Source organism: Eschrichtius robustus, chromosome 16, assembly GCF_028021215.1.
Source record: "Eschrichtius robustus isolate mEscRob2 chromosome 16, mEscRob2.pri, whole genome shotgun sequence".
NCBI classification, from domain to species: Eukaryota; Metazoa; Chordata; class Mammalia; order Artiodactyla; family Eschrichtiidae; genus Eschrichtius; species Eschrichtius robustus.
Window position 1 is genome coordinate 24,824,486 of NC_090839.1, and position 14,686 is coordinate 24,839,171.

The 14,686-nt window shown below is 38.4% G+C and overlaps 1 protein-coding gene across 9 annotated transcripts in view; it reads left to right on the plus strand.

The window, feature by feature from the left end:
- NCOA6 (nuclear receptor coactivator 6) overlaps nucleotides 1-14,686 on the plus strand; it is a 99,363-nt gene that overhangs the window by 45,008 nt on the left and 39,669 nt on the right. For all 9 annotated transcript variants that reach the window (XM_068565540.1, XM_068565539.1, XM_068565545.1 and 6 more), the window contains 3 exons: nucleotides 2,843-3,124; nucleotides 6,790-6,945; nucleotides 12,305-12,427. In XM_068565540.1, the coding sequence (XP_068421641.1) occupies nucleotides 2,890-3,124; nucleotides 6,790-6,945; nucleotides 12,305-12,427 (514 nt within the window). In that variant the 5' untranslated portion in view covers nucleotides 2,843-2,889. The remainder of the gene's footprint in view (nucleotides 1-2,842; nucleotides 3,125-6,789; nucleotides 6,946-12,304; nucleotides 12,428-14,686) is intronic.

Consider the following 14,686-nt stretch of genomic DNA (forward strand, 5'->3'; position numbering starts at 1 on the left):
GGGCATTAATCTCAAAGAATATGTTATCTGGAAGAAGTTTCTTTTTTTTTTTAAATAAATGTATTTATTTATTTATTTTTGGCTGCATTGGGTCTTCGTTGCTGCACGCGGGCTTTCTCTAGTTGCGGTGAGCAGGGGCTACTCTTCGTTGCAGTGCATGGGCTTCTCATTTCAGTGGCTTCTCTTGTTGCGGAGAACGGGCTCTAGGGTGCGTGGGCTTCAGTAGTTGTGGCTTGCGGGCTCTAGAGCACAAACTCGGTAGTTGTGGCGCACAGGCTTAGTTGCTCTGCGGCATGTGGGATCTTCCCGGACCAGGGCTTGAACCCATGTCCCTGCATTGGCAGGCGGATTCTTAACCACTGCGCCACCAGGGAAGCCCGGAAGAAGTTTCTTTAAAAAAATTTTTTTGTAGGGAAGGCCAGTAATTTTTTTCATAGACTGACTTTCTATTGTTTTTTTTTTTAAGCACCTGCATAATGCCCATAGTACTGTTAAACTGGTAATTCCTGAATTTGAATTAGCTGACTTCTTGTCTACCAGTTGAGGGTTTTCCAAATCTGAATACACAGCCTTCGTGGCATGACCAACAACCTCTTCAGAAGACTATCAAAGTGCAGGTTTTTTAGTTGGTTTTCTCCTTTCCAGTTAAAGATTCTTTTGGAAAACGTGTCTTAAATTTTAAATTCCCTTCTTGCAGTTGTTTCAACTTTGGAACAGCTGTTAAATAGCTACAGTTTTTCAGGCATTTTCAGCAGTCAGACTTCTTTCTGCTGAGCAGCAGAGTTTTTTTGTTTTTGTTTTTGGCCTCACCGCGCAGCATGCGGGATCTTAGTTCCCCAACCAGGGATTGAACCAGTGCCCCCTGCAGTGGAAGCGTGGAGCACTAACCACTAGACAGCCAGGGAATTTCCAAGCAGCAGCTTTTAAGCTCTAAAAATCTTTTTTTAGTTTTGTTTATTTACCTCTAAAGTTCTTTAATATCTGTAAAATGTAGGTGGCAGTTGACTAATGGCAATGGTATTTATAAAGGATTTTCTGAAAGCTGTTTTTTCTTTTTTTTTTAAAGCTACTTTCCTTTTTTTAAATTGAATTGTATACTTTATTCTTTTTAAATTAATTAATTAATTAATTTTGGCTATTTTGGGTCTTTGTTGCTGCGCGCGGGCTTTCTCTAGTTGGCAGCGAGCAGGGGCTACCCTTCGTTGTGGTGCGGGGGCTTCTTATTGTGGTTGCTTCTCTTGTTGCAGAGCATGGGCTCTAGGCGCGCGGGCTTCAGTAGTTGTGGCTCGCGGGCTCTAGAGTGCAAGCTCAGTAGTTGTGGCACACAGGCTTAGTTGCTCCGCGGCATGTGGGATCTTCCCGGACCAGGGCTCGAACCCGTGTTCCCTGCATTGGCAGGCGGGTTCTTAACCACTGTGCCACCAGGGAAGTCCTGAATGCTGTTTTTTCTTAACCACCCAAATTACACTGTTCCTTTGTAACACCGATGGTACTAGAAAAGGTTATAATTGGCAGACTATAAGACACTCTGCTCAAATGTAAAAGTTTTTTTCCATATTTATTTTCAACAGAGGAATTTTCCCCCTTAAAATTGCTTAGGTTTGGTTTTTGAAAAGCCTTTGCTCTTGAAGTTTAGTGATTATTTTAAAAAGAAAAGTTAAACAGTTTTTAAAAGTTGATACTTTTTTCTATTTATGCAAGTAGTATAACCATATTACAGCATATTTAGCTTTGCATTTTCCTAATGACTTATAGCGTTTTTGGAAAATAGGAAAAGAAAATTTACCAACAATCTTACCAACCTAGCACAATCACTATTTGCATTTTAGTGGGTTTATTTTCAGTCCTTTTTTCTTATCCATCTTTTAAAAAAAAATAGCTGTAATTATGCTTTATATAGGGAATTTTTTTTAATTAGAAGATTTGTGTGAGGTTCTTTTTTTTTTTTTTTTTTTTTTTTGTGTGTGAGGTTCTTATGTTTCCATACCATTCTTGTGTAACACAAATGCTGAAAATTAATGTTCATTCATTCACTTTTGGGTTAAGAATGTGATCATCAATCCCAAAGATAATGGAGGAAATGGCCACATGGTGTGGTCTTTAATATTTGTACTCTTTGGTAGGCAACATAACTGAAAATAGCAGAAAATGTGACTTCCCTAGACGTAAAAGTTAAAAAGTAATTTAGTTCTGTCCTAGACATAGTTCTTTGCCTCTGTAAACATGTGTTAACCACTTATTTTCCTTTTGCAAAAGTATTTTAAAATTTTTGTGTCTTTGTTTTGTTTCTGAATCATCATTTTCAGCTATGCGACTATTAATAACCCTTTAAAAGTTGTTTTAAATGGTCCTCATGAAAGACTAGGATTTTAAGTAGTCCTGCAGATGCTCTTAGTTAGGTCAAGTTGTCCTTTGCAGGTTAAAGCAGAGGGCTTTAGAAACCTTGGCTGCTCTGAAGCTTTTGTTAGGACAGGAGTAAGGGGAGTCTTGGGGTCAACCCCAATCTTGCTCTGTGGGGGTCAACCAAAGGCTTATATGAATTAATTCTCAGAGAATACCTACTTTATTTTCTTGTGATCTTTCGTTCCCTTCTGCCCATATTCTAGGCTGACAAAATAAAAGGAATTTTATTTAAAACTGGTATATTTTTATTTCTAGTATCTTTAAGAACTATTATAGAATATCTTAATTAAACTAGCTTATCCTCTCTGTAATTTCTTAATTTTTATAGTACTTCCTTATTACTTGGCAAATAAATTATAGTTTTCATAGAACTATAATTATACATTGTTGACTGTATAATTATGCCTTGTAATGCTTTTTGTATCTTCTGTTTTCAAAGGTTTTTTTATTGTCCACTTGGCATATGCTTCTGGAATAATATTCACCATGGTTTTGGATGACCTTCCAAACTTAGAAGACATCTATACTTCCTTGTGTTCATCAACAGTGGAGGACTCAGAGATGGATTTTGACTCTGGACTAGAAGATGATGACTCAAAAAGTGATAGTATTTTGGAGGATTCCACAATCTTTGTGGCCTTCAAAGGGAATATAGATGATAAAGACTTCAAATGGAAATTGGACACAATATTGGAGAACGTGCCCAATTTGTTACACATGGGTAATTTGCTTTATTTTTCCTTCTTGTTACTCTTTTTGAATTGTCCTTCTATGGTTATCTCGAGTTTTACAAAGTACAACTGTGGTTGTACTAGGTTGAAAGGCTGATTTTAATTGCAGAGTTGGAATTTTAGGATTTTTTTTTTAATAGAAATTCTGTTGTATTTTTTTAAGTACATGGAGTAACTGAACATAATAAAGCATTACTTAGCATAGTAATCCTTAAATTATCTGTTCTAATGGATAGGAGTAATTCTCAAGACCCAAATTTATTTATTGTTTTTAGCTCTCTGGTCTTTAGTTTCCTTACCTATAAAATGAAGAAGTAAGACTGGATCTTTGAGGTGACTTAAAAGTTACAAAAATTTTTTACTCCATGGTTCTGCTTAAAATGAACTTGAAATTTGTTCTTTTAAATTTTAGGCCAGAGGTTAACCGATAGCCTGCTGTATCCAGTGTGCAGCCATGTGTTATGGCCCACTTTAGTTTTGGGGGTTTGTTTTTTTTTTTAATGTTTGAATTTCATTGCCACTGCTTTAAAAAATGAGATATTTTACATTAAAATTCAGATTTTAGATTTGTCTTTAAACAGGAAAGGTCAGATAACATTGAGCTCTCCTATCCCAGGTGGTGCTGAGTAGCACCTGCCACTGAAGGCAGGCCCTCCCTTCACGACTGTCCCATCTGGCCTCTTCACACATTTAGATAACCTGTAGTGGTCTTGTGGGAAGTTGTGCTTGTCAACTTTGGTTTAGATGTTCTCCATCTTTCCTGGGTAGCACAATTATTTAATCCCTTCAGACATAATACAAAGCCTAGATTTTATCCTTTTATCACAGATCTTGATTTGATTAAGTGCTAACCAACTTTTTTAGGTTTTGGGGTCTTATTCATTAGAATTGATGTCAGGAGGAGAGCTGTCTTTTTTTTTCAAGGGTCTTTTTTTTTACCATGTTATATAAGACTTCTCTATAGTTCTGGATTATTTAACATAGTATTAGAGACTTTTATGGTGAAAGTTGTAATTATCACCATAATCATGTCATAATATATCATATCTTAAGGGCTAGCTGCACCTGAAATTGTTCATTGCTCACTGCTCTTTTTTTAAAAAATATTTATTTATTTATTTGGCTGTGTTGGGTCTTAGTTGCGGCACGTGGGATCTTTCGTTGTGGCACATGGACTCTTCGTTGCAGCACATGGGCTCTCTCTGGTTTTGGCGCTTGGGCTCTAGAGCTCGCAGGCTCAGTAGTTGTGGCACTCAGGCTGTCTAGTTGTGGGGCTCAGGCTCCAGATCACACGGGCTCAGTAGTTGCAGTGCGCGGGCTTAGTTGCCCCACGGCATTTGGGACCTTAGTTCCCCAGCCAGTGATCAAACCTGCATCCCCTGCATTGGAAGGCGGATTCTTAACCACTGGACCACCAGGGAAGTCCTACTCATTGCTCTTAATTATCCACATTTTTTTGTTTTTAAATTGCTGAATTAGTTTATTAATGGCTTTTAAATAAATTAGCAAACTCAGACTTATGGTTATCAGTTATAGTCTTGATCCAAAAAGTATTTTAAGTCAGATGTTCTCAAATATGATGGAAGTTAAAAAAATTTGATAAAATATAACTGTTATAGTTAAAGATTTTTCTGCAGGCTTATCACAAGTAGATAATGTCATAAGCAAATTTAACGTTTGTCTAGACCACGTAAGTATAAGATTCCAGTACTGTTCAGATTGGGGAGAAGCTCTGCAGCATCTATACTCTGTGGTACCAGGATCTCAAGCTCCCTACCTTTTGCTGTTTGGATGCATAAATATCATGGAAAGAAAAATGACCTGAAAAGCAGAGCTGGATTCTGATGCCATGATGCTGCTAGGTAGCCACTGGATTCTGGGCAAATCTCTTAGACTTTCTGGGCTTCAGTTTCCTCACCTATAAAATAGACTTGAACTAAATATTGCATAATCCTTCTTAAATCTCTGTGATTGTATTAACCTTCTGCTCTTAGCAAGTGGTCTCTTTTTTCCACATAAGAACAAGTGGACTCCATGTCTGGATAAATGTATAACGTATAATGGTTTTGGAGGTGGCAGTGGCTTTAGGCAACATGTAGGCACTTTCCCGTATCCATATATATTTCTTATTTTGAGAATAGATATTCCTGTATGACCATTTTCTCAATACTGGAATGTATAATTGAATGGAGGATACAAGAGATTTAATGTAGCTGAGTTTATAACAAAAGAGAAAATTATTTTGTCTGTGGTTGTTGGGGAAAAAATGTTTTTTTATTATCTAACTGGACCTGGGATTTGCTTTTCATCTGTGAAATATAATTACAGACAACATTACCTCCTCAGTTAGTTTAACTTTTGCATCTTAATTTAAAAACATGTTCTAAAGTTTGCACTGACTTTTCAGATTTGCTGAAATGTAATGTTTTCATATCCTAACTGAAATGTAGTTGTCAAATTTATGTTGCTTTTCTCCTCAGTTTGGTGTGCTTCAGTGGAAATTGTTTAAAGTAGAAAAAGATCAAAAATGAGAGACATAAAGAATCAAGATTTAAGCCTTCCTTAAATTGAAGCATTTATAGGATATTGGAAGAAATGTCTGCTCCCTCTCTCTATGAATATCTTTCACAGAGAAAGAAAATTTAAATATGAGTATTAAAATTTCAATTGTTTCGTTTGAAGAAGTAAAATTGCTTAACATTTTATAAGTGAATCTACTATTTTCCTTTTTAGTGCTCTTTCTTTAAACAAGTTTAGTGAATTGTAGCTACAGATTCCCTAATATCTTACAATTGGCATATCTGCCAGTTGAATTTTTATAAAATTTCACTTGAAATTTGAAACTTAACTATTCTTAGCTTCTCAATTCACATACATTGAACTGAGTCCAGAAGTAGACCTTATTCTGTTAATTTAAACTTATCTCTCCCTTCTCTCTTATGTTCCTTACTCCATCTTACTGCTTTCCTTTTATTAAGTGCCTATGGTGTGTCAGGTCCTGTGCTAGATTTTTGGCATATTATTATCTCATTTAACACTCACAATCTCATGAAGTAGTTTTTTCATGGTTTTAGAGACGAGAAGGGTAAGTTTCAGAAATGTTAAATAACTTGTTCACGGTCACCCAGGTGCTAAGTGGTACAGCTGGGATTCAATTTAAAGTCTGGGCTTCCCTGGTGGCACAGTGGTTAAGAATCCGCCTGCCAATGCAGGGGACACGGGTTTGAGCCCTGGTCCGGGAAGATCCCACATGCCGCGGAGCAACTAAGCCTGTGTGCCACAACTACTGAGCTTGCACTCTAGAGCCCGCGAGCCACAACTACTGAAGCCTGTGGGCCTAGAGCCCGTGCTCCACAACGTAGAGTAGCCCCCGCTCACTGCAACTAGAGAGAGCCTGCACGCAGCAACGAAGATCCAAAGCAGCCAAAAATTAATAAATAAATAGATAAATAAATAAATAAAACAAATAAATTTATTAAAAAAACAAAACAAAATAATAATAATAATAAAGTCTATCTAATACCAAAGCTTAAACTCTCTCAGCTACTCCATACTGGTATTCTACCTTGTTCTTTTACTTTGTTGTTGTTGTTCATTCCATGTCTTCAGATGGCTAAAAGATTACTGATATTATTCTCTTTCTTTCACGACCAAGAATCCAGCAAGCTAAAGGTACAGAAGGTAGAGCCCTGGAACAGCGTGCGTGTGACATTCAACATCCCCCGGGAAGCAGCGGAGCGGCTACGGATCCTGGCTCAGAGCAACAACCAGCAGCTTCGGGATCTGGGAATTCTCTCCGTTCAGATTGAAGGTGCATGTCTGGACCCAGATTATAGGAACAGTAGAATATAGCATGTGCTGCTTTGTCTGTTCCTCTCAAGTTGAATTCAGAATGCCAGATAATTCATGTCACCTGTGCTTCACATTACAGCACCTTAGGATAAAGAGGAATTGAGGCTCTGGTTGGGTCCTGATGCTTCAGCATCCACAGCCTCAGACTCCATTTCCTTGGCTGATGTTGGCTGTCATTCTGTCAGACTTTGATTTTACTGGTACCCTAACCAAGGACTGATTTGTCTTTTAAAGAATATCTAATTTCAGTCGCTTCCTTCCACCCAATAAGCCTTATTTAGTATTTATTTATCTAACAGAGACTAGGAGGCCCTGAACAATCCTTTTGTAGCAGTATTCATTTTTCAGATGTTTTTGACAGAATGATCTTTTAAAAATGAAAATATGGAGTATACACACACACACACAGCTTAAAACCCTGCTGTGGCTTGCTATTATTCATAGAATAATGACCAAACTCCTTATCGTGACCTCAGGCTTTGCCTGGTCTGGCCTCTACCTTTCTCATCTAGCCTTATCTTTTACAGCTCTCCTCCTTCTTTCTTGCTATCTATTCTAGCCTCCTCAGCTTTCTTTTAGGTTCCTTGAATATGCATTTCTTCTTCCTGCCAGGAGTCCTTTGCATTGATGTCTTCTCTGTATGGATATTGTTCCCTGCCATTCCCCTTTCCCTTAGTTGTACCTACTCAGCCTTCAAGTATCAGCTTAAATCTTTTTTTTTTTTTTTTTAAGGAATTCCTTTATTTTTATTATTTATTTATTTTTAGCTGTGTTGGGTCTTCGTTTCTGTGCAAGGGCTTTCTCTAGTTGCGGCAAGCGGGGGCCACTCTTCATCGCGGTGCGCGGGCCTCAGTATCGCGGCCTCTGTTGTTGCGGAGCACAGGCTCCAGACGCGCAGAGCTCAGTAGTTGTGGCTCACGGGCCCAGTTGCTCCGCGGCATGTGGGATCTTCCCAGAGCAGGGCTCAAACCCGAGTCCCCTGCATTGGCAAGCTGACGCTCAACCACTGCGCCACCAGGGAAGCCCTCCAGCTTAAATCTTGAGGAGGTGTTTTCTGAACTCCTTGACTAAGTCAGAGTCTTTTTTCACATACTCTTACAAAAGTCTGTTTTTTTCCCCTTCAGATCATTTTCTCACACTTTGATTAAAGCAATTATTTGATGATTGTTTTGTTCCCCCATGGACTGCAAGCTCCAGTAGGGGCAGGGACCATATCTTGTTTCGCTCACTGTTGAATCTTTGCTTGCTTGTACATCTCAAGTTCTTTAATAAACATATGTTGAATGAAAGCAAGGGAAGCACATATATAATAGTAACACTTTGCTTCAGCCCTCAGAATAAATGATAAATAAAATATGGTCTTTGCCATTATAAACTCAAAAGGAGCTCATGACCTTGATGAGGGAGACAAACCTGAGAGATGTAAGTACCAAGTATGGGGAAGCACAAAGGAAATTCTGTCTTTTGGTGCCCAATGAACTAAAACCTTCTTTTCCCCTCCTGTGTTGATGTAAACAAGGTGACAACCAGTGAGTGATTCCAGCCTTCTCTTGCCCTGGTGGGCCAAGCCCTCCTGACCCTGTGCTTGCATAGGACCTAAATGCTCCATTGAACCTCAGTAACTGAAAGGTCAACATTTTGTACGTAGGAGTGAGACACATTTTATGCAGTTAAGATTGTAGGCTGCTGTGCCCCAGAAGGGGCGATATCAACAAACAGATAATTTAGAGAGATTATTTAGAGATATATAGATTGAGAAATGGGGTAAATTCCATAATTTTATAAACAAGGAAATAGTGGCTTAAACAATAACCAGTTTGTTTCAAAAAATGTTGGATTGTCTAAAAGGATTCAGAAAAGTAAAATTAATTCACAGCAATCTGTTGGATATAGGATGAACTTTTGGGAAGAGTGTAAGTCAAATAACTATTGGTAATAACACTATATAGGCTGTTTATGCTTTATAAGCACATAAGCACATTATTTTTTATAAGAAACATGTAAGCAGTTTCTTAAAAACCCCAAACATTTTATAGTCTCTCTTACCTATTTACCTGAATTAAAAGGGCTTTGTGGTAGTGTTTTCCCCTGGAGAAAGGAAACACCAGTTTCTTCTCTTAATCATACCTACTTCCTACAGATTCTTAAAAGGGTAAGATGCTGACTCCCCTTTATCGTTATAGCCATAAATTAAAATACAAGTACCAGCAAGGAAGCCAAATAGATAACATATATTACAAGAAATTATGAAATTTACATATGGCAGTGATTATCACATTACAGAAAAAGAGTTCTTTAACTTTCAGGGTACACATATGTGTCCCAGGTGATCTCCTTTTCTCTTTCCACACTCCCTGGGAGTTCAGGCTGGAGTGAAAGTGGTGGCAACAGCTGTTGCTTTTGTGAAACTGGTGATGGGCTGATGCCTTTTAAGTTGTAAGAGAAGGTATTGCCACTGTTGTGGTGTCTGCTGCAGGGCTGGAGGGACAGGTTGTTCCTCCCAACAGACTGTTCTCCATTGAAGAATCCTCCCCGTACCCTTCTTTTGAGTTTTGGCCAGGGAGTTGGGGAGATGTCTTTTTTGAGGACATTTTGTGACTCCTCTGTAACTTCATTCTGATTTAAAGCAGGAGTCTGTGTCAAGGGCCAGAGAATAAATTTTTTTGGCTCTGTGGGCCAGAAGATCTCTGTCAAGACAACTCAGCTCTACTGTAGTAGTGCAAAAACAGCCATAGGCAATATGTAAATGAATGAATGTGCTGTGTTCCAATAACACTTATTTAAATAAACAGGCAGCAGGCTAGATTTGGCCCACAGGCCATAGTTTGCCAACCCCCATCAGCAAGTTGGAGAGCCAGTAGTGTTCTCTACGTGTGTTTCCTTGACAACGATTAGCTTACGTGCAGGTGGCAAATAGGAGAATAACAGTAGTATAGTGTGGAAATTGTGTTTAATTCATGCGTGATTTTTCCCCCCCCCCCCGGGCAAGGGGAGTTAGATTAGTAGCAATAGAAGGATTAATTGTCCACAAGAAAAGCCAAAAAGCCTTTAGATCTGTTACTACATAGGTGGGAGTCCTTTCAGCTTTATTTCAGGAAAATTAAGAATGAGAAGTTACACTCAGGTACCTTCCCCAGAAGTATACCCTCAGCATTGCATGGCTCTCGGCTTGTGAAGTTTCAGTTTCTCCTGTGCCCACCTTAATGGTGGCTCCACTTGCTTAAAGCTCCACTTCATCTACATTATTTCCCACCTTTAACCAGTCATTTTCATTCTACTGTTTTGGGGTATGTTGCCTACACCAATTTTTGTTTTTATTAGCGCTCTGGTTACAAAGCCGCATGGGTTTTGAGTTTGCCTCAACACTGTTTTTCCCATAAAACCTATTGTTTTCAGTGTGAGATTTTTATAGACTGCGAGGTTTTCAAGGAATGCATTTATCGTATAGAAAAATGCCTATGATTCTTTGTAAGGTTGTAATAAGATGACTATTCATCATATAGCCAGTAAATAGCTAATGAGTGCCTACTGTGTACCAGGCACTGTTCAGTGTTTAAAGGATATAATTAAGGTGGCCATATAATTTATCATCTAAATTAGGAAAGTGAGAGTAAAGGGGGTTACTGTTAATAACTATTAATTAACTGTTAATAGCTATAAGTGAATGAACTATTAATTAACTGTTAATAACTATAAGTGAATGAATAAGTAACTGTTGATACATGGGATGTGCTCTGAAGAAGTAACAAGATGTTCTGATAAGGGTGACCTAACCTTAGATAAGAAGATTGGAGAAGGCCTTTTGGTGCATGTGACACTTAAGATTACATTGAAAATTGAGAAGTTGGTTTATGTGAAGAGTGCAGGAGAACTGTTCTAGGCAGAGAGAACAACATGTGCAAAGGCCTTGAGGTGAAAAGTGGGTTTGTGTACCTAAGAAAGTGAAAAAAATGCCACTGAGGCTGAATCCTTGTTATTAAAGGAGAAAGTAGTGTGAGTTGAGGTTAGAGAGATAAGGCAAGGACCACGTCTGGGCTGTCAATAGCAGCCACAAGCCATTTACATGATCTGATGTCCATTTGAAGAACAATACTATTTCCACCTAGAATGTCTTAGCAAGTTTAGTGTATTAATAGTTCTTTCCCTTTAGTGGAAACCCTCAAGATCTGTATTTTCTTTTCTCTTTTCTTCCTGACTCCTATAGGCAACTTAGAACATCTTGTAGCCCCTGGTGATTGGTCACTTATTGGTAGTATATTTGTTCCCTATTACCAAGCTATCTGCCGGGTTAAAATACTTAATATTTTATCTATTTATCTAGCTGACCTAGATCAGTGACAAGACAGAGGAAACTGCTGTGCCCTCATTGGCTTCCTTCTTTATCATCTTGCTCTGTAAAACATTAAGTTAAGGAACAAGGTGAATGCACCCTTTCAAATTTTCAGCCACAGGCTAGCTATACTTTTATCTGCCCACAAGGTGGTGCTGTCTTCCAGAGTAACAGTAGTCAAAATTTGGGATTAAGCACAAGGAAGCATCCCAAAACTTGTTTCAGAGACCTTTTTATCAAGTGAGGTTTAAATTGCCTCTAACTTTAGAGTCTACTCAATTGGAACACTTCTAGTGACATTACCTACCAGGCTATTGTGAGGTTCAAATGAGATACAATTTTGTAAGCATTAAAAACCCTATACAAAATGTTGGTCTTTTTTTTTTTTTTTTTTTTCCCAAAATGTTGGTCTTTATCGTAAGATGTCTCAGAGGTAGATTAGTAGCAACCTATCTACTCTTCATTGCAGGAAGTTCTCTGCTGCGTATCTATTTATATTGCAGTCATTGAAAGGGAAATGGTATTTTGCTTACAAATATCACAGTGTCCCCATGCCATCGTATGTTCTTTCTCCATTAAACCTACTCGTATTTCTAATTTCTGATCATAAATTCTCAAAAGGTAATCTAGGATTTTGAGACTTTCTGAGAATATTTTCTTCCTACAAACAAACACACATTCAAGGTGAGTTGGTTGAAAATAAATATTCAGAGTTCCAAGCTCTCTGGTGATGGCATACATCATTAACGATTGTCCGTCTGCTGTATTGTGAGAATTGGTTATGTTCTCCCTGTGCTTCATGTAAGTGAACCTGCTCAGGTGAGGTTGAAGAAAGACCCATATAGTATTGAACTCACCCTTTTTGTGGTGGTAAACTTACCGTAATTCTTCAAAAGCACATAAAACTGAAGCTCTCGCATATCTGTTTTTAAACAAAATTTGCATCTTATTCTGATGATTTCCTTTTTAACCTAACTATCATTTTCAGGGGAAGGTGCTATCAACCTCGCTTTGGCTCAGAACCGAGGCCAAGATGTGAGAATGAATGGACCCATGGGAGCCGGAAATTCAGTTAGGATGGAGGCGGGATTTCCCATGGCAGGTGGTCCAGGTGAGATCTACTCAATTGTATGACATTTTACTAGTTTCCTTTTTTGGCTTTATTTGCTAGTGTATGATCATTTGGGTCCTGCAAGATAGGTGGGGGTTCCTGACACATTTCTGTTTATTGGTTCAGGAAAGCAAGACGTGAATCTAGACTCTCAGGAGGCCAGAATCACAGAGCATGGAGCATATACAGTCTTTGTGATCTTTTGGGCTTATGCTTAAAGATAGATGAGCCCTGAACCATGCAGCAAACATTTATTGAGTTTTCACTGTATGACAGGACCTATGCTAAGTGTTGAAAGTACAACTGAATAAAACATCTTCTACCCTCAGGGTGTTTATAGCATAGTGTAGCTTTCCAACTCCCACCTTTCTCTGTGACTGAGAATCTGTGAGCTGAGAGTTCTTGCATGCTTATTTGTAATCTGCAGAAGTATGTGGGAGAATATTGTGTTTTTATGTATTTAGAATTTGAGAGAGTTATAAATTTTTTGCTAACTTTTTAGCAGTCCTGAAATTTCTTAGAGATTGAACTCAATATTCTGTGAGTCACAGAATATTAGAATTGAGTTGGCTCTCTCATTTGAAGCTGAGGAACCTGTGGAGTTCACAGAAAGGAAGCAATTTGCCCTGGGTCAAGTAGCAGTGGGCTAATATCACAGCTCTAACTCCCCAGGTCAGTGCTATTTTCACAACACTAGTGGCTTTCAAACTTTTTCTGCTGCAGGATCTTTTATTCAAATAAGCCAGCAAAGCACAGCTGCTATGGTTGAAGGAGAGTAAGTACCTGAAACTATACCCAATCATTCACCTCCCCATCTACCACAGTAGCTCTTGAAGAAATGCGGCAGAATAGAGAAGCTCAATTTATAAAGCCATTTTTCTGAACTATAGCTGCAGACTTGGCCATATAGAATTGGAACTAGGTTTTTATCCTGGCACTGCCATTTAGTGTTTACCTCAAACTAGTCACTGTAACTCTCCAGGCAACAGTTTCTTCACCTATAAAATGAGATAGTAGTGCCTATAATCTTTTGAGCTCATGCTTGAAGATGGATGAGCCCTGAGTCATATAGCAAACATTCACTGAGTTCCTGTTATGTGTCAGGGCCTGTGTTGTTGGGCTGTTTTGGAGTACTGTATAGCAAATGTAAAATACCCAACCTGGAACCTATAGTAGGGAGTTAAAAGATATAGTTCTCCATAGAAGTCTGAGCATTTGGTGTTAAGCCAGCTTGATGAGAGATTATAGGTGACGCTATTGCCACTACTGAAGAACCAGGGCCAGAAGAAGAGTGGGCAGAGTTTAGCCAAGTTGCATATAGTTAGTGAAAGAAAGACTAGACCTAGGATGAGACTCAGGAAATCTGGGCTCTGGTCTCAATTTCTGGCCAGATGTCTTAATATTTACTAGCCTTAGTTAGCTGTAAACATATTTAATTATGTCCTAGAAACAATGTTATAGATCTCTTCCAGCCTTAAAATATTAGGACTCTTAAGTCAATATCAATACACTAATTGCAAGCTCTCCTAGTACCTGGCAAATAGCAGGCATATTTACTAACCATCTCTGAAAAGTGAGTGTAAATTTTAGTGATGTGTAGGTAGTTCATTATCAACATAGGAAACTTAGAAGCTTTAGGTTGAAATTAGGTTAGACTGGTATTTAATGAAGGACACTATGATAATATATACAATATAAAGTTTCAGGAAAAATCAGTTAGTAATGATCTGTAGTCACAGTAACATTTTAACCCCTAGGTGTCTTTCTTTACTGCCAAGCATACTTTAAGAATGTTTTTTCTCTGTTGTCCATTGGGATAGTGGATGCAAACAAAATTTAACATTTGGTTAAACTAAACAGAGAAATTTTTCAAGGGAAAGAGACCTTAACTAGCCTCTAAAACAATAATAAATAACTTTGGAATTGTGTATCTAGAATGTCTTAGACTAAATTATTCTTAATGCCATTTTCTTCTCTTAGCATTGGCAACAGAAAGTTGGCTGATAAGCAGGAGTCTTTCGTAATGAAAACCAAATCCATATCCTATTTTCTTTTCATAGCCTCATAGAATCCCAAGATTAGTGATTATACCATACTAGTCATTTAGTCATGTGTCGCTATTGATGTTTTGAACCGATAATTCTTTCCTGTGGGGAGCTGTCCTATGCATTGTAGGATGTTCAGGAGCATCCCTGGCCTCCTATCAGGTGCCAGTAGCACCACCACCCTTTTCCCCCAGTCGTTCCAACCAAAACTGTC